The sequence below is a fragment of the Tachypleus tridentatus genome, chromosome 3, assembly GCF_004210375.1.
Source record: "Tachypleus tridentatus isolate NWPU-2018 chromosome 3, ASM421037v1, whole genome shotgun sequence".
In the NCBI taxonomy this organism is placed as follows: domain Eukaryota; kingdom Metazoa; phylum Arthropoda; class Merostomata; order Xiphosura; family Limulidae; genus Tachypleus; species Tachypleus tridentatus.
Genome location: NC_134827.1, coordinates 95,573,861 through 95,597,124, shown reverse-complemented (window position 1 = coordinate 95,597,124; position 23,264 = coordinate 95,573,861). Strand labels below are relative to the sequence as shown.

The 23,264-nt window shown below is 33.2% G+C and overlaps 2 protein-coding genes across 3 annotated transcripts in view; one reads left to right on the top strand and one right to left on the bottom strand.

The window, feature by feature from the left end:
* The first annotated feature begins 2,467 nt into the window (after positions 1–2,467).
* On the top strand, positions 2,468–12,307 carry LOC143247512 (uncharacterized protein F10E9.5-like). Its single transcript, XM_076495760.1, has 3 exons — positions 2,468–2,963; positions 4,194–4,253; positions 11,926–12,307. The coding sequence occupies exons 1-3, from the start codon at positions 2,468–2,470 to the stop codon at positions 12,126–12,128; spliced, it is 759 nt and encodes a 252-aa protein (XP_076351875.1). The 3' UTR covers positions 12,129–12,307.
* A 1,006-nt stretch (positions 12,308–13,313) lies between these two features.
* Positions 13,314–23,264, bottom strand: part of Sfmbt (Scm-related gene containing four mbt domains) — a 63,396-nt gene continuing 53,445 nt past the window's right edge. For both annotated transcript variants that reach the window (XM_076495758.1, XM_076495759.1), the window contains exon 19: positions 13,314–15,781. In XM_076495758.1, coding sequence (XP_076351873.1) covers positions 15,641–15,781 — 141 coding nt within the window. In that variant the 3' untranslated portion in view covers positions 13,314–15,640. The remainder of the gene's footprint in view (positions 15,782–23,264) is intronic.

Below are 23,264 nucleotides of genomic sequence, written 5' to 3'. Positions count from 1 at the left end.
GTTAGTTTTCATTTATGACATATTTCATATATGAGTTTGTGAGAAAATGTTCCTGAAAGATAAAAAGAATAACAAGGAAGATCAAAACCTAATTAGGTTATTAGACATAAATAAGAAAATTGGGGATTGTTTTGTTTGGTTTAAATTTTGTGCAAAGTTACACGAAGGCCATGTGTGCTAGCCATCCCTAATTTAGCAGTGCAAGACTAGAGGGAAGGCAGCTAATCATCACCACCCACCACAAACTCTTGGGCTATTCTTACAAATTAAGAGTAGGATTGACCATCACATTATAGTGCTCCCATGGCTGAAAGGGTGAGCATGTTTGGTGTGATGAGGATTCTAACCTGACCCTGAGATTACGAGTCAAATACCTTAACCACCTGGCCATGCCGGGCAAAAATCAGGGATAAAAACAATAAGTTTATAAAGAGTGAAGATTTGCAGAAACTTTCAAGGATTTACAGAATTATAGGAAACCTAAGGAATTTGTTCAACAAATTGGGAAATCCAAAACTATTAAAACCAGTTAGTTAGTAATATTAAAACATTAAGAAAATACAGTTAACTGCATGAGCAACAGAGACACAAAAATAAGTAAATAGGCTTCAAAATGCCTCAGTAACACAGTGATATATCTGCAGACTCACACTGCTATAAACCTGGTTTCGATACCCGTGGTGGGCAGAGCACAAATAGCCCATTGTGCAACTTTGTGTTTAAGTATAAGCAAGTAGGTTTTTTCTATTTTTTTTTCTTTCTCATATTGTTAAGTTTACAAGAAAATCATATACACAGAGTTAGAAAATTGGATGTGATGCATTTTCAGTGTTAAGTATTTGTTGGAAATTAAAACTATTTCATAAGAATTTAATGTGTCATAAATAAAAAGATAACTAAATGTAAGTTAAAATAAAAGTAAAAAGTCTGGAGAGAGTTAAATTCTTGAAGAAAGAAAATAATCTATTTAGACAAAAATGTTTAGGGTTTCCAAGTGGTTGACTGCTTTTGTTTCTAGTCATTATCCTCTATGAATGAACATTTCTCAGTTGTGAGCATGTTGTTGGTGAAATGTTTATTTATGGAAGTGTATTCTGGCTCTGTGATTTGATAAAATTTAGATATTCATGGTTTTGATCACAAGGTCTGCATCCTGTTTTTCAATTGTATCAGCTATCACACTAATTGCAACTTATAGAATTGAATTATGCATTCAGTATTGTATGTAAGGAATTTTCTTGTGGTAAACCTATGTTTTTTCAGCAACTGTATAACTAGACACTGAAAAAATTGAGGAAGTAGGACTTAAAGTACATACAGTAGAGATAATATATATATAATGAAGCAGATTAAACTGGTAATGTAGTAGGCCTAAATCTATGCAGTTCGTATAATGGACTAAAGAACAGGTTTGAATTCATATGTTCAATTTTCAAACCCTTTGCATTCACAATAGTATGAAACTAAACTATTTCCTCTTTAATGGTATCATTTATGATGAGAAAAATGAAACCCAGTTATGTACAATAATAACCAGTAATTTTATATGTTACCATATAATGAAGTAAATTGAACTGGTAATGTATTAGGCCTAGATGTATACAGGTTTTTTATGTGCTTAAACTTGTGTTGTGTCGTACATAGAACGTATCTGTTGTGATTATTGTTTTATTTTGTGAGTAAACAAGTGGTGTCTAAATGCCCTGCTTCTTCAATATTTTAGGTGTTTAGTTATCCAGGGTTCATTTTTTTCATGTATATGTGTGGTATATATTGGCAGGTAATACACATTTTGTTTATGTATTTTAATATATGCCATATCAAGTTGTATTTTGTTAAGATTGCTGTGTACTGTGATTTCTCTTAGTTTGTGTCATATTTATAAACAACAATGAGTAAATCATTAAAAATATCTTCAATGGTTGGACCTTCAATAGTATTATGTAACTGTTTACTATAACATATTTGGTCTGCACACTGGTAAAATGGTATGTTAACATTTAATACCTTGTTTAACTCTTTAACTTAAACAGACTCTACCAGCATTCTGCTGAAAATCCCAATTTATCCATTAAATGTTGACAGTATTTGAGAACATTTATGTTTCTTTAGTTGGTAACTAATCAAAACTATCCTGTCATCCACTTTTTATGACTAGACTGTAAATTTTATAAGATATGGTGCTAATTATTATGACACTGTGAAAATAATTCAAGCATAACTTGCAAACAATTTTAAGTTTAAAAAATGTAAATAAATATTTTTAGTCTTCTAATAATAATTGCAGAACACATAAGATACTGATGTCAATGGTTATAATAACTTGTTGATGGATACTCTGAATGGTAATTTCATTTATAGGATTGAGTGAGTTAAAGAATAGTATTGTGAAAAATTATAGTTTATGTAGGGACTCAACAATGAATATTAGCATGTGAAAGTGTAATATTTGTATATCTGGTTTTAGATGCACCTGGACCGTAGGACATCTGGTGGAATGGCTAGTTTTAGTATCCAGCATATCAGAAGCCATCATCGTTTGTATGATCATTACTGGAAATACTATAACCAGATGGTTGGGTGGTTTCGTCATTATAGAATGTTCAACCGTAGCTATAAATGTAATCAAAGAAGACAAAAGATTTGTAGAAATATGCATAGGAACGTTAATGATTCTACCGAGTCACAGAAAAGGTTTTGTCACAAACATCATGATGTAAGCAGGAAAAATTGTGACCATTCAAGATATTCCAGGAGAGGGAACAGTCACTCGAGTAGACGTGTCACCAAGGCTGACTTAAAATGGAATAAATCAAAAAAATCACAAGGACTTGTCGTTAAAGGAATCATCAAAACAGAAGAAATTTCAACAAATAAAGCAAGTGAAGCTCAGCTGGAGATGGAGATCACAGAAGAAATGATTGCATTTTTTGAGCACTCTGCTAAACATAGAGAAGAACTCAGTAAGTTATAGAAATAGTAAGATTGTGTCATATTTGATAAATCCAAATCAAGAAGCAGATTTATGGAGTGCATGTACACACCAAGTTCCCTTTTGTAGTATTTATTGTTCATGTGTGTTGCATACATAAAGAACTTTTCTGTGTAAGAATTGTGTACTTTAAGTAATTCTCTGTAAATGCAGTTGTTTTTTTCATAAGTATATGGACTCTTTCCTGTATTGTATGCTAAATAATATTAAATTATTCTACAGAACTCCCTTCTGAGTCACCCAGAAACCTTTTTTTTTTTTAGAATTTATCAAGTTTAATTCAAGTTGTAGTAAAGTAAAATTCTGTAGCATCTTTAGGTTGTCAGAAATATATCTGGTACTCTGTGGCTATAGGTTACTTGTTATGTTGAATGGTTTTTATACACTGTCAGTAATCTGTGTCATCTATGTATGATTGAAGTCTGAACACACCTCAGCAAGAATTCATATTTTTAGAAATCATAGCAACCAGATAATTCTGAGGTAACAAACGTTAAATTTCCTCTATGTAACACACACGTGATAAAAAACCTTATTAAAAAATATGCCCAAACAGTTGTTATTTAGTCATGCATTTAAAATATATTAATATTTCAATAAATATTTAAATAACTCTAAATGGCATCTTTATGATTGTTTAACTATTTTTAATGTGTTTCTATGCATATTGGAATGGTATTATATTAAAATAAAAATACTTTATATGGTTTGATTTCCCTTCTATTTGACTCGTTTTCTACTATAAATTAAAGAGCGTGCAGGTAGACTGAATTTTAAATACAAGATTAACTTTTAGTTAGATGTAAATTTAAAAATAAAATAACATCAAACAGATTTAAAATATTTTTTATAGTCTGTCTTCCAATCATGGCATTCTAAATGCTTAAGATATAAATATTTATACTTGTATATATTTTGTGCACATATTTAAAATGTATTTATTTAATTTTGGTTTATGACTCTGAAGAATTGCATTTGTTGTTGTTGTGAAAATTTTGTAGTTAAGTGTGAGTTGCTCTATTTCATGTTTTAAACTTAACAATTTGCCATTTCTTGAATAACCAGATTCGTCCTACCATTTGCACTCAAACTTGCTTTGAGGTATCTGAAAATCATTTTATGTACAAAAAATCTTGTGTTAAATCAAGTATTTCTCCTTCTATCATATTGATTCTTTACCTGTCCCACTGTTTTGTTTTAGAAGCAATGAAGAAAGATAAATACAGCACTGAAGAGGAGCAGTATGTGAGTTTAGAAAACAGTAGGTGCCCTGTAATAACTATTCATGGAACACAGTAATGTTTTGTTAATATGAAGTTTTAATCTTATAAAAATGTGAAAGAAGTTAATGTAAAGTTAGTTTAATGTTATAAATGCAAGTTCCTTTAAAATTGACGTCCTACTTTCTGTTATCTGGGTTGTTTTTTTCCTTACATCATAAAATATATTTTTATTAAATTTATGTTGTATTTTGCTAAAAGAAAGAAAAATTATATCCACTTTTCCCACCTCTACTATACTTTGTGCAGTGAGGCTAATTATATTACTGGTGGTATTGTTTTCTACCTGTGTGGATGATTACTTCTTATATTGAGCATTAACTTAAATTCCAAATTTTTTTGAATATTAGTAAAGTTAGATTAGGCCAGACCTAAAACTACTTCATTTAAAAATACCAATTTTACTTATTACTTTTGTGGTACTTATAATCAAAATTCTGCTATTGCAATATTTGACTTGAATATCTGATATTTCTTTAAATGTCTGTGTTGTATATTTATGTTAGTAGGAACATTATAAGTAATTCAGCATAGAGAAATTTATCTGTTTTACCAGAAAAATTAGAAAAATGAAAAGGTTTTGCTCACTGCCTTGTGGGTGGTTGAAGAGTTCATAGAACAAGTTTTTTTTGGGGCCTGGTATTATAATCAAGAAGAGACATTAAATTATTTTTCAATGAATGTATAGGATGAAGTTTTTATCTAAGCTCAATGGAAACTAAATGGGTAAGGATATTTTGTGGACTAGATCACTATTTTTCACACTGTCAGATATCTCCCCCTGGAGGATGTGGCCTTTTGATGGGAGAACCCAAAAATAATGATTAAAGAAACAGAAGTGATGATAACCTAACAAAGCTTATCACTTCACTCTCAAAGGTTTTTTTTAGTTCTTGCATGTATTCACTTCATGAAAGAATTTTTTTTCATTTTAAGAGAATTATTAGAAACAAATAAAGAAAATACTGAATTTTCCGTTATCACTTAAAAACATTAATGTAATATGAAGAGTGAAGAGCAGCAGAAACTTTATTGAGATGGAAAGTTACTGCTATTTGAAGTTTGAAAACACTGGCATTGATATACAGCATCAGAAAGAATCAATATTGAAAGTCTAATATCAGTTAATACAGTTTAATTTGGCAGAAATAATTTTACACTGTTGCTGTTGTCTTTTTAATACTCTGTGCCAGTCAAAATACTTCATTCTTTAAAAGTGGGTCATTAAAATAAGTTTACATAACAACAATGCTTTGATGGATCAGAAGCTTGATTTTCTTACCCATGGGTTTGGACAGATCTTGCTCAATATCCATAAGTGAAGACTGGCTGTTTATGGAGATAATCTTTATATATTTGTGTGTGTGTGTGTGTGTGTGTGATTTTTTATTTATTTTAAATGATAATTTATGACAGTTTTCGCAACAGAAAAAAATGGACATATTTCTTTTCATTGATGTTAATAACTGTTTTTGTCAAAAATTAATTGTAAGTTATATTTTAGGGTTTAGAATTTTATGACTTTATCTAGTTGTCATAAGTAATTTTTCTATAACCAAAAGTAGAAAAGTGTCAAAACAAAAGTTCTTCAAGTTATTCTAAACAAAAGCGTTGGTTTTGTTTTATTTGTTTGGAAAATTCTGCACAAAGAATAGTTTAAGAATTTGTGCAAACAAAATAAAAAGTGTGTGTTTGAAGATTATATCCATATATGACAATCATTTCTCTTTTTCAAGTATTGTGCTAGACTTGAATGTTTTTAATGACAGTACAGAAGAAGACGACATAATAAGTGAGAGGAAGGTTAAGATGTACTGGAAAATGTAACACATCAAAATAGCTTTAGTATAGTCGACAGAATCTCAAAATAATTTTCTCTTGTATCACATGGTAATATTAGAATATTAGAACTTTAGGTCATAACTCACAAATAGTTGTTAATAATTTATGTCTTTGGTAATTTTTTATATCATGTAAGCCTTTCAATAATTCTACGAGAGGTCTTAATTTGTGATTAACTTAAATTTCAATGTAAAATGGCCTTTTATTAAATTGAAATAAGTTAAATGTAAAATCAGTATCTTGAATTTATGTAAATGGTCCTCAAAAGACAATGAAATATTTTTTTCCAGTAGCTTGAAGCAAACATTCGTTACTTTTGCTGGTGATACCTTTCAGCCACTGCTATCATGAATAAATAGTGTGTCAAGATGTCCAGGTTTTGCTGAGAGAGTTCTGAGAAAATTTATTTGGATGTGCCACAAAATGTCTCGATTTTATGTTCAAGACATCAATTTGTCAGTTATATCAAATTGTGAATAAAATGGACCTACTTAATTTCCTCATTATTGTATCTGGTACCTTTCTGGTACTAAACTCTCAAAAGTTCCATTTGTACACAGTGAGAACCCCAGGTCTGTAAAGGTTTATTTGGTTAGTAGTACTGCAGTAGGCCTATGGGAACTGCTGAATGCATAGTGGGGGTTAAGCATCAGGGATTGTTTGATAAAGCATTTTTATTGTTGTAAACATTTGACCTATCATAGTGTCAAAATAAAGAAAGTGTTCTTTTCAGGCACTTTGAAAGCAGACTACCTTTTTATCAAGGTAATATGGATAACAAAGTTGAGTGCATTATTTGCAAAGCTGTGTCTTTGATATCACATGGTGGCAAATCATTGTGTATCACTGTTAAGAAAAAGTACAAAGAGGTCCATTTTGAAATTAAGAGCAAGAGTTAGGCTGTTCCAGTTTTGTGGTTAGGAAATCTGTTCAGTCTATGAATGAATGAATATTTCAATGTGGTGATCTATATCTTTGTTAAAAATATTCAAAGAAATTGTATGTACAGATAGAAAACTTATAAAAATTTGCAGTGCCAACAGCATGGATGGTCACTCTGTAACATATCTGCAATTTGGTTTAGGTAAATATACATGTTTCACAACAGCTTGTAGTAACATACTAAGACTGTGCAATGATCTCCTTGTAAACAATATATAGTTGGCACAAAATTTCTAAGGAAGTGTTCCCAATACAGAACCTTACCTTCTCTCACATAACATTTTGTATTGTTCAGTGCTGCTCTCAATATGGAAATATGTTTTTGGATGCCACTAACCTTGAAACTCCCACCTACCCTGCATTCAACATGGTTTACTGCATTTTCACATGTAAATTATCATGAGGTAACACCTATAGGAATGCAATACACCATCCTGACACATGTTACTCCCTCTATTTGATTCTATCTAACTATCACTTCTTGTTAGGCAGTTGTCAGCTGTTAAATTAGTGCCAATTTGTATGATAATTTCTTTCTCTCTTTTTTTTCTTTGTTTTCCTGTTGTTTATTGCCCAGTAAACTTATCTTTGTTGTTTTTTTTTTCAAACGTTTTTTTGGATTTTGACTAGTTTACAGTCAATTATGAAATCTCAGTTTGGGGTCACAACTTCAGCTACCATTACTACTACTTTGAGTGTTGTGACACATGCTTCAGGAATGGGAGTTTCAGCTGAGGATTTTTTTTTATAATCAGTCACAGAGAGATTGAACTTTACCTGAGAGAGACCTCTTCTCCTGGCACCGTTCAGGTTCCTCCTGTCCCTGAGTTGTTCATGATGAGGAGAATTTTGACAGCCTTTTTCACCTCCAACTTAAACCATGCACACCTATGTTTCTTCTGAGGAACCAGTCATAATTTATCAGGGCTGTTATACATTATCTGTTTCCTTTGTTTCATTTGATCCTGTTCTTTCCTTGTTACATGCAGCACCTTTATCTGATTATCTTGTCTTCCTTCCTCTTCTGGTATCATTGTACATGCTCAGCATTTTGTTTCTTAATAGAGGGCAGGTTCTAACATGCCACATCCACTACAGGCTTCAGATAACTTTGAATTGGCTTACCACTAGGCTGATAATCCCTTTCTTGACTCTCAACAACTGGAGTTATTTTTGCTTGTATGGGAAGCAGATTCTGAAAATCCCATACATTTATCCCAAGCCCAGTTTTCCACCTTTGTCTTATCCTTGCATCTCTCCTGTGATACCTGTCATCTGTATTCCTCCTTTCTGAGGCTCTCTTCTGATCCACTGAGTAATTTTTGAAGGATACCCATTTCCTCCACTTTAGCATGATTATCTTCCTTGACATGTGTTTTCTTTGCTATTGGAATCACCTTGATAGGGATGCTATCTTGTCTTAGATTCATCTACTACCTACAAATCTTCATTACCTATGATTGGCTCATTTTCATTATAGGTCTGTTTTAGAGATATTCCTGAACATTTGGAGTCATGTACAAAATCCACAAAGCAACACTTAATCCTTTCTTCTTTGGTTGCTCATTTGCTTCAGCCTTCTTCCACACCATATGTGTATCCTATTCTTCACCCCCACCCATTGCCTGTTTCTTACTCCAGGGGTTTGTCATTTGACTTGTTGTCATACTCATTGCTGCAAATAGTTCTGATGACTATCCAGTCGCTTCCAGCCTAGTATGGGTGCATTTGTTTAATTTTGTTTATCTGTGTTAGGAGCTCACTGTTCAACTATGGGTGATCCAGATTTTGTCAGACAGACCATTTCTCTGATTCTTCTCTCCATTACTGTTGTCTCCAGTTCCTGTATCTATTCCTTTACTTTGGCATCATGCTGTCAGACAGTATTTTTTTCAAGGCTAATATTAGCCTTGGTATAGAAGCTATCATTATTTCTTCTCCAGGATATTACTCCCAACTTTTTCTCATCTTCAGAAAGACTGGGGACTGGTATCTTGTGATTGATCTGTCCGACTTCAACCATTTTCTGGATTTTCCTCACTCCACTATGAAATCTTCAGTGGGCTTTTTTCTTCCAGGCTAGTGGATAACCAAGTTGAACATCTCATACATTTACATACAGTATTCCCTTTTCCCCTCATTCAAGATGCTATCTTCTCAGTCTGCTCAGATTTACCCCATGGAATGGCTCTTAGACCACTAAATATTCCAGTGGCCTTTCATTCATTGAGGCACTCCTTATTTGAATGCTTTTATAACTTCCATCAACACCAAGTTATTATTTTTTTCTTGATGACAAGAAACCCACTTGAAATAAAAATGTATCTCAAATGTATGGCTGTTATGGGTATTAAAACTGTTATTGATAAGGGGAGAACAATGTTTCGACCTTCCTAGGTCATCTTCAGGTTAACAAAGAGAGTTTACAACTGACCATTGCCAGACACGTCTTAGGGATAAGAGTATAAATGGGCATGGGATTGTGGAGGGCATTGCAGGTAGATGTTAAGTCATTAATTAGTATAGGTATAAAGGTGTTCCTTTCTATTGGTTTAAGTTGCTGATTGAGAAGATTGATGCAGGTGATTCTGTAAACACGGAAAGTTTTGTGAACATTGACAAGAATGTTTTAACAGAAACTGATTTAAAATCTATAATAGAATTGCAAGATGGTAACAATGTAAGAGATTCAGAAGATGAACAAAATGGAAAAGACAGTGAGGAAATAGAAATTCCTACTTTATCGCAAGTGTTAAGTTATATTAATGGACTTCATGAAAAGGCCGTAGAATTGTTCTCTTTTAACTGCAAGCGAAAGCCAATTAAATAAACAAAACAGTTGAAATTGGACTCTTTCTTCAAATAAATTTAAGATTTTGTGTGCTTATGTATACTTTGAATGTCTGTTTTTGTTCTTATTCTAATAAATATAGCATAAATAGTATAATAACTTTATTCACAAACACATTACTTCCCTTAAGTTAAGCAAGTATAATGTTACGATCAAAAATTATATATAATTAAGAAAATGCATGTTCACTGAGTAAGTCAGATAACCTGCTTAAGCCATAATTTTACTCGGTCTTGTGTGATTCTACCTTAAACAAGTTTTACTGTATATGGAAAAAAAAAGATTACTCCATGCAGATTACATCTGATGCTTCTGGTTGTACTTTACATACCAGAGATTTTAAAATATCATTCCTGCCTGTCTAATAAATAAAATAAGCAAATGAGAGTCACCTAGGTATTAAAAAAGCAACTAACTAGTTAATAACTTACAATTGTAAGAAATTTCAAGTAGCTTAGTAAGTAGATTGAACATTAATTTTACAATCTAAGTATTAAATTACTGCAATTGCAACATGAATGTTACAGTAGATAATTAATAATCAGTGAAAATTATATATTTGTTTTTCCAGAAATATTACACACACAATGCAAATTAAAATTGTACACAAGACAAACAAAATTGTGAGAAACTTTAACTTTTCTGTTATTTAAATTTCCATCATACTGATTTTAGTCTTAGTGTCAGATGTGGATGAAAATAAATCATACAACTAATAAGAATAGTGGAGAAATATTTTTAGTTTTAGTTGTGCTGATTTGTATATTAAATTCCCTGTTTGATATAAAACTTAACATTTTGTGTTTGTGTTAGGAGGCACCAGTCTCAGAAGGAACATGCTAACATTTGTAAGAATGTAGGACACATACTACTATGTAAATGTACTTCTGTAGTTTTAAGTCAAACATTTAGCCCTTGTAAGAAAGGCCTCAGGAGTGACTTAAGGCAGCAGAAAATATAAAGTACTGTTTTGACCACCTCCCCCATTTTAAATCTGCAGTGGACAATAATTGTATAAAAGAAGCGTCTGAAGATATTGTTTTTGTGGTGATTCCATATTCATGTCTTTCATCACATAGCTGGGCCTTTAATGTTTAATAAAGAAATGTTTAAAAATGGAAAATTACATTTTTTTCTGTTGTAATTAATAGCTGTTTTAATAGCTTCTCATTTAATGTACTTTATATTAAACTGAATTCATTGAAGTTTTAAGTAAAAATGTTAGATTTATAATAAACTAATTTTAACCAAAAAATATTACTTTAAGTTTATCCATGCAGTGGTAGAACAGGTTGGTACTGCAGTACAGTGAGAGTCAAATTTTATAAGGCACCTGCCTCAATGTAAGAGTCAGTCAGCCAAATATAAATGTATACGATTCTTTCCCTGGGTAGTTATTGCATCTGCTGTACTTTTTGCTGGTTTTGTTTTGGTAGCCTCAGAAGTCGTTTTCTTGCAGTGTACCTTGGAACAGCTGAAGATATTCATCCACTGTTGTGACCTTCATACTAGTTTGTGGTAATGGAAGTTAGTTGCCCAGCTTTACAATCATTCAGCTTACATAACCTTAGTGCTTTCTTTTTCCTGGTATTATCCTTGCTAAACCTTACACCAGTTGAAAGTCTTGTCAAAAATAAGATAATTTGAGGCTTTCCTTTTATGATGTTTCTCACTGATGAAATTGTGGGATGGTAGCTGATCATGAACTTTCACCTTTGAATAATGTCCACAGGGAGGTTTGACTTTTGGTATTTGTAATTTATGAGAGTATCTCTGTGTTGAGTAATGTAAAATAATTTTGACCTCTGGAAAGTTTAAAAAAATAGTGACTGCATACAGCTGTGTTAATTCCACTTGATAGAAAGGGAACACAGTTTTGATTAGACTGAGAAGAGTGATTGGTTATCTTACTTCTACAGTGATGACACTCAATCTGTGGTCTTTACTATGTTTAGTTTGAGAATAGAATTATAAGTTTCAATAAATTATTACAATAAGCATATTTAATTTCCCTCTAGTGTCAGTTACAGGTCCATTTCAACGAAGTAAACTTCCACCTGTGACCCTGTCCAGTACTAACAGAACGAAGGAAATGAAAGATCTTTATGGAAAAGCAGTGCCAACAATTCATGGAATGGAAACTGCAATGCAGTTGTCTTTTGACAGATTCTGTGACATAAAATGTCCAAAATTATGGCCAAACATTCCACTCAAAATGTAATTTGTACATAAAGGAAAGTATTAAAATTTGATACTGAGATTTACAAAACAACATTTATATATTTGCTGTACTAAAGTTACTGCCTAATCAGTTTGAAACAGCAGCAACCATTCTTCAAGTTACCAATTTTAAATGAATTAATGTCCATAAATATTGCAAATAAAAGCTGCAATAAATTAGTATTTGTCATTGTATTATTATAAATTTATTAAAGGCATATTATAGATATCCACAGGTTTATTGCTGAAACCTAAAACGTATTTTAAAGTCCCCAGCAGGGAACATGAAATTATTCATTACGCATTTTACTTTCTTACTCTCCAAACAAACTACACAGGAAATCCTGTTATGTAGATGTTCAATGTTCTGTAAGATGTACATTTAAGATCACAATCACCTTACATAACAACATGTATACTTCCAAATAGTCAACAGTAATCCACTGAAAAGTCTTTTAATATTTAATAAATAGTTTTTATAATTATTCAAATTACTGTCTTGTTTTAGACCTTCCAATTTTTATTTCAACTGATTATCTGTTCTTCAAATTTTAAAAGCTAGTGTGATAAAATCTTGTGGAAATAAATTTTCTTCTGTTACTTAACAGGTGAAGGCCTGCCACTGAAAATACCATAATTCTTTACCTTTTTGGGACCTAATAGTAAAGGATTTGCAACTTGTTCTAGGACCTGCTCCTTTTATAAATTTTTTTTTACCTTAACTCGCATTTGGATATTGAATTAGCATAATTCTAAATGCATTGTACAAAGGTGAGGCTGAACGATTACTTCATTTGGTTCTTGTGTCTCCATATGAATGTAAACATATATTTATCAAGTCTTACATCAGAAAAAAAAAAAAAAGGCAGTTTTGGAACTAACTAAATCTTTGTTAAAAATTAACATTACAGCACATTTATTTTATTATCAGTGAAGATACAATTTAAAAAAGTGGTGCACATTTTTTACTTCCTTTCAGTAGACAACTGTCTGGAAGATCATGACATGAAGTAAGGAAGGAATACCCTCTGTTTTCGACCTTGTACTATTATTTAAACTATATGGTTTGTCCACCCTGTACTATTAATTAAGAGAGTGATAATAATATTGCAGGTTACTGGTCTGTCCTCACAACTGCATGTGTAAAAACGTGTTTTAAGAAAAAAAAAAAAAAGACATCCATCAAGTTGAGCCACCACATTTTTATTTCAGCTAGAAAAATTTTAAAAACAATGAGTAGGAGGAACATTCAAAGTAATTCACAATATTAACATCAACCAAAATATCCTTATTAAGAACAGTTAAAAACAAAATACATGTATTAGCACACTGTGTTTAAAAAATATCAATGATGAATGCTAAATTAACATGGAATAAAACTTAGAAATAACACCTGTTATTTCATCACAAATATTTCATAAGATTGCTACCTTTTATACATTGTTTTATTTTTCCTTTTCTGCCAAAATTTATTGGATTATGGTTTTTAGGTTAATGCATCGAACCCTGAAAGACCATCTTTTATTTGCCAGAGTAACAACAGAATATTTATGTGAGTGCAAAGATTGAATTATGGTAGTAATGGCTGCTGAAAATATTTTTCCCATAAACACCAAGGGAAAAAAAAATTCAAAGTATGAACTTTCAGAAATTTATTTAATCGTGGTTAGTCTACATTGTTAAAAATCTCAAATTATTAAAAGAAAATAAATTTCTGTGAGGCTTTCAATAATATATATTCAATTACACAATACCATTTTAGTTTCAGGTAAAAGCACAAATTTGCCCTTTCCAAAACAATATTCATCAGAAGATCTGTATAAATATTAGCTTAGTTCCAACACACTCGAAAAATATACAACATGCAATACCTTTTTTTTAAATCATGAGCTTTTATGTAAAAAAAAATCTAGAAATTATAATCTATGAAGTTAATTAGTGTATTCTGTCAAACCTTGCACTTCTGAACTTCACATTAAAGCTGTTTAGTAAATAAACTTTTAAAGTTTAAAAACAGCCTCAATTTCCAGTACAATTTTTATGATATGTACAATATAAGTTTCAGAATCACAGAAACACTTCAGTTTTGTACTTGTATTACTACAATATATCATTGCTTTCATTTTAAATTAAAAAATGTGCTTGTGAACAGGCTAGTCACAGTAAATAAAATTAACAATTCTCAAAAACAATCCTTGATAATAAAGAAGCATGCACGTGAAAAGGAAATAAAACTACCAAACAAGTTGTAGATGGCCTACAGGGTCAGTATAATGTCCAGATCATAAAATTAAGAAATTACATATTTCAGTTTTTACTTGTATAGATAATGTATCTAACTAAGCTCCAGCTACTTTTGTAGCAAACCTTAATAAAAGACTGATTTTATGAGAACTGTGTAATCATGGACTTGCGTGCACCACTTAGGCACTTGACGTGAAACCACTTAGCCGACAAGTCAGTTATAAGTTAAGAGTTTCAGCCATCAGAGGCACTAAGATACAGAATAACATAACTAAAAATGATTAAATGAGTTATATTTAATTTTACTAAATGTCAAAATGCTTAGGACACATAGCATATTAAAAAAAGAATTTTTACTGCCTCAAAGAAACAGCAACAGTGTTTCATTTTAGACCTACACTACTAAAATATTATGTATATATAACTGTGCAGCCCCATCTTTTAAAACTTCGAAGCAATGTAACACACTTAACCAGAAATTATTTCATTTAATAAGTGATTGCGAGTGTGAAAAATGATAAACAGTTTCAAGTGGGAGAAATGTCTTATCATAGATTCATATTTTAAACAAAAAAAACAACATAAAAAAGTTAACATCTTTTTATGATATGAACAAAATTAATGAGTGATGTATCATTCAATTAAATTCTCTTGGAAACAACACCCTCAAAGAAACTAATTTAAAACTTTTAAAATTTTTAAGCATTTTGACTTCTTAATCACAAATTGTTTTTATGCTCACTTAACATTTATTTCAATTTTATCACCAAATGTATGAGTCACTAGAGGGCATCAGTATCATGTCTTAAAAGTGCCATATAACAGATTTCAATGGCATTAGTTAACCCTAATAAATTCAGGATAAGAGAATAATAAAACTGAAAGTGAATATATATATCCATTTTATGTAGAGTACCAGATGAAAATAATATATATTTCAGCATTCAAGATAAACACAAATAATAGGTAAACTAAAGAAAATTATGCTCATAATAACAAATACATAAGGTACCATCTAATGGTATATGAGCAAACTAAAAGATTGAGCTAAAAGTAGAACAGTTAGCCAAAAAAGAGAAGATGGAAAACAATGATGAATATGATTCAGAGATATTGTGAAACTATTAAACAAAAAATAGGTTCTTGATTAAGGTACTGCCATTCTTTAGTTTTTAGCTTTTGCCTTCATATAAATGAATAAATATATTTTTCTAAAGAAACAAAAGAAATTATAAAAACAGAAATGTATTTACACAAACCTTTCTAAAATTATTTTTTCCTGAATTTTTGAACCTTGTTTCTTAGTTGCTGAACAAGGTCAAAAATCTTTAATGATGGTCCAACTTTCATTCCAATCAGTTCCAAGATCTCATCTTTGGTCAAACTAAGGAGTCTTTTTCCATCTATTTTCTGAAATTTCAGACAAAAAAAATAAAAATAAAAGAAAGATCTCAGAGTGAAAAAAAGGAAAAATTATTTCAGAAGTTGCAATTGTGGAAAAGTATAATTACAGTGTTAGTAATATTATTATTTACCACTCAGATGTAGGCAATGAAGAAAATACTAGTTATAATAGAAGTTACATATGCAGTTTTTATGGGAAATCGAGCAAAAATTGTTTTCACGTCTTATTTTTAACAACCATTTGCATTCCCTTGTGAAATTTTAGGTAAGTCTGTGCAGCCAACTCTGAGAGTGCTTCAAACCTCTTTGGTCTCCCATTTGTGGATTTAATGTGAAAATTTTGAAAACATAACTATGGGTACTAATTTTGAACACATCAGTGTAAGTCAAAAATCTTTTAGACTCTTTTCACTGGTAATAAAGTTAAATGTTTCAAAAATATGAATTTTAGATTAATTGTTTTTAATGGTTCTTCGCAAACTATAGCTGTTTAAGTAAATTGGTTTGAATTAACTCTTTAGCCACAAAAGAACTTTCTCTCCAGTTTTGAAGGCCTCCTCAAAACCCTAGGACATTTTATTTTTACATTACTGTAGGGTCAAGGACCTTTATACAAAATTTTAAGATGTTTTTCAAAAGAATCTTTCACAAGTCAAGTAATCAATAAACCTTAAACACAATTTAAGGGTTAACATTTCACATGTTTTGATTACAGAAAATACCTTTATTCATCAAAGCCTTTTATCTAGAAATAATCACAAGATGACTACAAAAAATATTACAAGCAAGCTTTACTTATCTAGAAAATTAAGGTATCAATATACATTGTTTTTGTGAAGCAAAAAATAGTTTTTAACCAGTTGTTGCAAATAATTTATAAGTTTACCAAATTCACAATTAAAGACCAATACTTGGCCAACTGTTAATTTGCTATAAGGAAAGCACTGCACTTGAAATTTTAAGCAACAAATCAACGCGTTTTAAATCTTTTTGAAAGTTTAAAGGTAAAACTAATGTTTACCTGAAGAGTTGACAGACTAAACTTGTTACCATTGTTAAAGGTGACCTACAAATACTTGAAACAATATAATTTTTCAGAAATAAGTGTTAAACTACATCGAGTTGCCTGTGTTAGCCATTTTTTAATTTTAACTGAAGGACTAAGTTTTTCTTATTTAAGACAATAAATAGCACACACTGCCATCACATTCTTATGATGCATCCACAGCCCCAAAGTGTAAAGCATATTTTTGTGGAAGTGGGATATAAACCATTGATCTTAGGATTAACAATCCAAGACACTTGATACTAGGCCAATTTGAAATAAAATCCAACTCATTTAAGAAATCATAACTTATTTCATAATTAGGATATCACTATATGGTAAAATGATTGCAATTGTTTTCTTGAAATTCATGTCATTTCTTAGGTGAAACAGCTGTGATGAATAACCCAATTTCACAACATTAATTTCTGAAAATAAAGCTTCAAGTAAATATATATTAAGTATTAAGAAGATGGGATATCCTCAACACATTTGGGAGCTGTTAATCACAGACAATATCTATTATTATATGGTGACAACTGGATTTACAATGGATTTTTCATAAAACCTCTTAATGTTTATGTTACATTAAGTTAATTATTATTTTATAGTACTAAGTTCAAATGACTGTTAACAATTAATACAATTATTGTAAATTGTACATTGTGTATGTATAATACACACAAGTTTACCAAGTTTTAATGTACTTTTAATATCTTCTGATAAAAATAAGATGTCAAATATGGTACTAATTGATTCCTAGTATTTCTGAATTTAATAAATACTGCATTTCCTGTATGTATTCACAGAAAAATATACAGTAGGAATCACTCCAGGCACACTTCAGATTAATGGTGAAAAAAAAAATCTCGTGGACTGAACAAAAATAATTCCATGAAAATTAAATAACTGTTATATACATACTTTTAAAACTGTAATGATAGCTTTATAAAGTATTCTAGCAACAACACATTCAGTGAAATGTAAGCAAAATATTTAACATTTTCCTTTTTTGTTTTTGTACATACTTTAGATCATGCTCTATTTTGTGGGTGTTATATCAGTCAATTGGCAAAAGTGTTGAGATACAGTCCCTACTATATCCTGAAATTTTTCCTCACTTGTGCTTAATAACAAGTGATAAAACATTACATCTTTTCCCCAAATACTGTACTTCGGCCAGAGCTAAACACCAGAACGTAACAAAAACTGGATAATATTCATTGTACATGTTATTCATCTTGCCATTAAGACAAGTCAACTTCTACCAGATTGGCTACCAAACATATATCAAGATATTTCACCATGCCAAGAACCACATATTCATGCTCATATTATTACACACATTGTCAGTGTTGTATATTTACACAAGTTTACATTCCATAACTTTTAAACATTTTCTCAGTTTAATGACACAATAGCATCTCAAAAACAACTGAAAGCCTTACGGATTAATAAAACCTTTATATTACAATCTGTTGTTCAACCTGTCAGCTTTCTTCTACAAAACATATACCACATTAAAATATTTAAAGCAATGATTGGTGAGAATAATTATACTTGTTGTGCAGGGTGCTGTGACATTTATCAGTCATTTTGGTAAAAACAACAACACATTTGCTCTCCAGTTAATATGGTACATTTTTAGTGCTTTGCCATTATAGCTTAATCAGGGCTAACAGTAGAATTATGTCTGGTTGGTTGGTTGGTTGATTTAGTGTTTTATGGCACAAAGCAGCTAGGCTATCTGCACCAAATGTCCGGTAGAAAGGTAAAAATAAATTAAATGTAGTAAAATACATAAAAGGAAATGAAGGTAAAACAAAACATCATTGAAAAACTGAAAAGCATAAAACCAATGTTGACACCTAGTCTACAACGTTAAGAGAGAAAGCAGAGTAAGAGAAGTTGTAAAGGACTTTCTCTAGCAAAATGGTAATGATCATAACCCGCCAGGAAGACTAACAGGTAAGTTCAAGAACCACCGTCAGTCACCTGAAGTTGGCCTTTCCAGTCCTGATTCCGGGTTGTGTGTCATAGCAGCCATTATCAAAATGTAAAATAACAGAAGGTTTAAAAGACATATAGCAAAATTGTAATAATTAGTAGCCAAATGTCCAGTAAAAATGTAAAAGTAAAGTAAATGTAGTAAAATTTGTAAAAGTGAACAAAGGTAAAAAGAAAACAGCAAATAAAAACAGAAAATTGCATAAAACCGATGTTGACATCCAATCTAGAAAGTTGTAAAGAACTTCTGTAGCAGAATGGTAATGATCATGACCCACCAGGAAGACTAACAGGCAAGTGCCAGAACCACCGTCAGTCACCTGAAGTTGGTCTTTTCAGTCCTGGTTCCAGGTTATGTGTCATTATGGCCAATACCAAAGGGTACAGTAATAAAAGTTTAAAAGACATGCAGCAAAATTGGAATAAGAACTCGCCAGGACGACTAACGAGTAGTTCAAACAGTAGCACCAGCATTAGTCACCTGAAGTTGGCCTTTCCAGTCCTGGTGTTGAGTTATTTAATGTTCTGGCCATTTTCCAATTTCAAATTGAACTAGAGAGTTTGAGACTCTTAAAAGGGAACCACAATTAAAAAGGTGTAATTAATAAATATCAAACACTTAAATGACATTAAAAAACTAAAAACTTTATTAAGGTGGGCAGTGTCACCATCACCAATAACACTGTCCAATGTTATGGACAAACCTTGTGCCGTCATTGAGAGTCGTAACGATGGCAAGAAAGTAAAATGTGGCTCACAGTGATTTGAGTGTTACACAAACTACACACTGGTGCATCAGTTTCAGATAAAAGAAAATGATGAGTAAAAAAATGTGGCCAATGCGCAGTCTAGTTAGAACAACTTCCTCCTTCCGAACCTTACAGAAGCTAGACGGCCAAAACCCAATATAGGGTTTTATTTGGAAAAAATTGTTGTCGCGTTGCTCACTCCAAGTGGACTGCCAGCTGGCACGGAGCCGAGCCTTGAATACAGGACCATAGTTCATGTACGGAATAGGCACAGTGGTGATAGTGCCAGAGCAGACAGATTTAGTTGCCACGTCTGCAAGCGCATTCCCACGAATACCAACATGGCCTGGTATCCAGAAAAACTGGATAGAAGTAGATGTTAATGAGAAATGGGCCAGTCGGTTTTGAATATCAGCGAGAACAGGGTGTGAGCCAACGTGAAGTGATTCCAAGGCCAGCAGAGAACTAAGGAAGTCAGTATAAATAGTGCAGTTGGAGTACTTTTTAGCTTCAATATGATCCAGGGCAAGAGATATGGCATACAGTTCAGCATTGAACACAGAAGCTGTGAGGGGATTCTGTGCCCAACCACCGAACTGCAACAAACCATGGCAGAGCCCACAGAATTACCTGATTTTGCACCATCCGTATAAATAGGAATGGAAAGATTGTTTGAAAGATGTTCAGTAAATAAAAGATGGTACTTCCAATTGGGAGTATCTGCTTTTCTCAGATGACTTAAAGAAAAGAAAGGTCACATTTGGGGCCATGGTGGGATGGGCTGACCAGTGGATTCTGCAATGTTATCTAAGGACAGACCCAATTCATCCAATTGCACCTGGATGCGAAGGCCAAAAGGAGCAATGGCAGATCGTCTGTTCAGAAATAGTATGGCCCACTGAGGAAGGAAAACACATCCCCAAGTGGGATGCTCTGGTGAGGAACGAAGTTTCGAAGAATATAGTAAAGACAGTTGCAAACAGTGAAGGTGCAGAGAAGGTTCTTGAGATTCTATGTATAAGCTTTGAACTGGGGAGGAGCAGAAAGCCCCAGTGCAGAGTCAAAGTCCTTGATGATGGATGGGGTCCAGCATCTTTTAAGGCCGAGGGACTTGCAGAGCCATAGACCACTGATCCACAGTCGAGTTTCGATCAAATAAGAGCACGATATCTTTAACATAAAATATCAATCCACTCCCCAACTGGTGGTAGAGAGGACACAAAGGATGTTCAGTGCTCTTGTGCATTTGACCCGTAGCTGCTTCAAGTATGATATAAAGGTCAGCTTACGGTCAAAGATAAGCCCCAAGAACTTGGTCTCAGGGACCATTGGCAGCGAAATTTCACCAATACAGAGTTCAGGATCAGGGTGAATACCCAGTTGGCAGCAAAAGTGCATGAAAATGGTTTTAGAGAAAGAGAAATTAAAGCCAATCACCATGATCCACTTCAGTGCACAATTAAGGGCAGTTTCTAGTTGCCGCTCAATATATCTCATGTTCGATGATTAACATGAGATGTGAAAGTCGTCGACATAGAGCCCGTTTGCAAGTGAGAGGAAGTTGTTCAGTGATGGCATTTATCTTTATACTGAAAAGTGTGACACTCAAAACACAGCCCTGAGGAACCCCAAGTTCCTGTACAAAAGAACGGGAAAGTGTCGAACCAACACGAACTTGGAATCACCTGTCCATTAAAAAATTTTTAATAAACATGGGTAAGTGGCCACGTAACCCATATATATGGAGGTCTCGCAAAATGCCATACCTCCATGTTGTGTCATAAACCTAATCAATGTCAAAGAATATTGATACAAGATGTTGTCATTTGGCAAAGGCTTCTCTGATTGATGTTTCAAGTTGAATTAGGTGGTCCATGGTGAAGTACTGTTATTGGAACCCACACTGGGTAGGCGAGAGGAGGTTGTTTGATTCAAGGAACCAAACAAGACAAGCATTAACAATTCACTCTAAGGTCTTACAAAGCAATTGGACGGTAGTTTGAAGGAATCTTGGGATCTTTCCCAGGCTTAGAGAAAGGTAAGATAATAGCCTGGTACCAGGAAAAGCCTTCTCCTGCCAGATCCAGTTAAAAACAATTAGATGAATATCAAGAGAAGGAGGAGAGAGATAGCGCAGCATGTCATAGTGTACATCATCAGGTCCAACAGATGTACTGTCAGACCGATGAAGGTCCATTTTCAATTCTATCAGTGTAAAGGGACGATTATAGTCAAAGAGACAGTCAGTTCAAAGGAAAGAGGTGAACGCTCTGCCTGAGTCTTGATGGCCAAGAAGGTGGAAGAACAAGCAGAAGTGCTAGATGCCCAGCAAAAGCTTTCACCTAGAGTATCAGCGATGCTCTGGACATCAAATACCTCTTGGCCATCAGAGAGTAAGATCGAGAGGGGGACAAAATTGTAGAGCCCACTGACCTTTCGAATCGTTTTCCATATGACCTTGGAATTGGTGATAGAAGATATGCTAGTTGTAAACTTAATCCAAGATTCATTGTGGCTTTGACGTCTTACCCACCTAGAATGTGCACGGGCCTGTTGGAAAGTGACGCAGATCAAAAGTGTGGGATATCTACAGAAAGTATCCCAGGCCCGTTTTTGAGCCTTCCATGCCATGTGGCAGTCAGGATTCCACCACGGAAGAGGATATCGTGGAAAACGTGTCAAGGTTTTAGGAATACACTGAGCAGCCACTTGTATAATACAGTCAGTTACCACTGCCACACAGTCGTCTGTTGATGGCTGACTCACGATGACAGGATCAAGTTCTGCAAGAGCAGTGAAAGTGGACCAGTCTGCCTGATCCAGCGTCCACCGAGGCACGAGGTTGGGGTGGCATCAACCATGGCCAGTCACTCTCAAAAGTATAGGAAAATGATCACTGCCTAGTGAATTATTGTCAACCCTCCATGAAAAATGGGAGAATAATGAAGGGGAGCAAACCAGTGTTGAGAAGAGAAAGATTGTGATCAGAGAGCATATGCTCTACAGAGCGACCCCTCCTATCAATAACAGCACTTCCTCAGAGGGGATGATGTCCATTAAAGTCCCCCAGGATTAGAAAGGGAGACGGCAACTGTTCAATGAGAGCATCAAGGTCTGATTGATCATACCAGGGGACAGGTAGAGAGAACAAACAGTGATGGTATGACCCAAGGAAACAAGGATGGCTATGGCCTCTAAGGGTGTGTTGAGTGACAAAGACAGGGTGGGCATATGCTGATCAACCAACAGTGCCACCCCTCCATGTACTCTTCCATCACACAGCCTGTCATTTCTGTGCAGAGAAAACTGCCGAAAGGTGACTGTATCGGCAGGTTTCAGAAACGTTTCTTGTTAGGAAAGACATACAGGATGGTAGGAAGCAATCAGTGTTTTGATGTCATCCAGATTAGAACGTAAACCTCGACAGTTGCATTGTATCAAGGTGGCCATTTTTAATGACAGGTAGACAAAGTGGCTGGATAACCCTTCTGTTTACAACCACGTCTTTTTTCCTTACTGTCCTTATTTGTAGGAGGTCTATTGACTTCCATGGATCCTGTCCTGGGCCGATTGGGCAGGTCTTTGTTGTTGGAAGGGGATTCCAGTGACTGATAATGTGAACGAATGATTGTTTTGCATCTTGGGGTGGGAGAAAAAGATGTATCTGAAGAAATGCCTGTATTTGAAA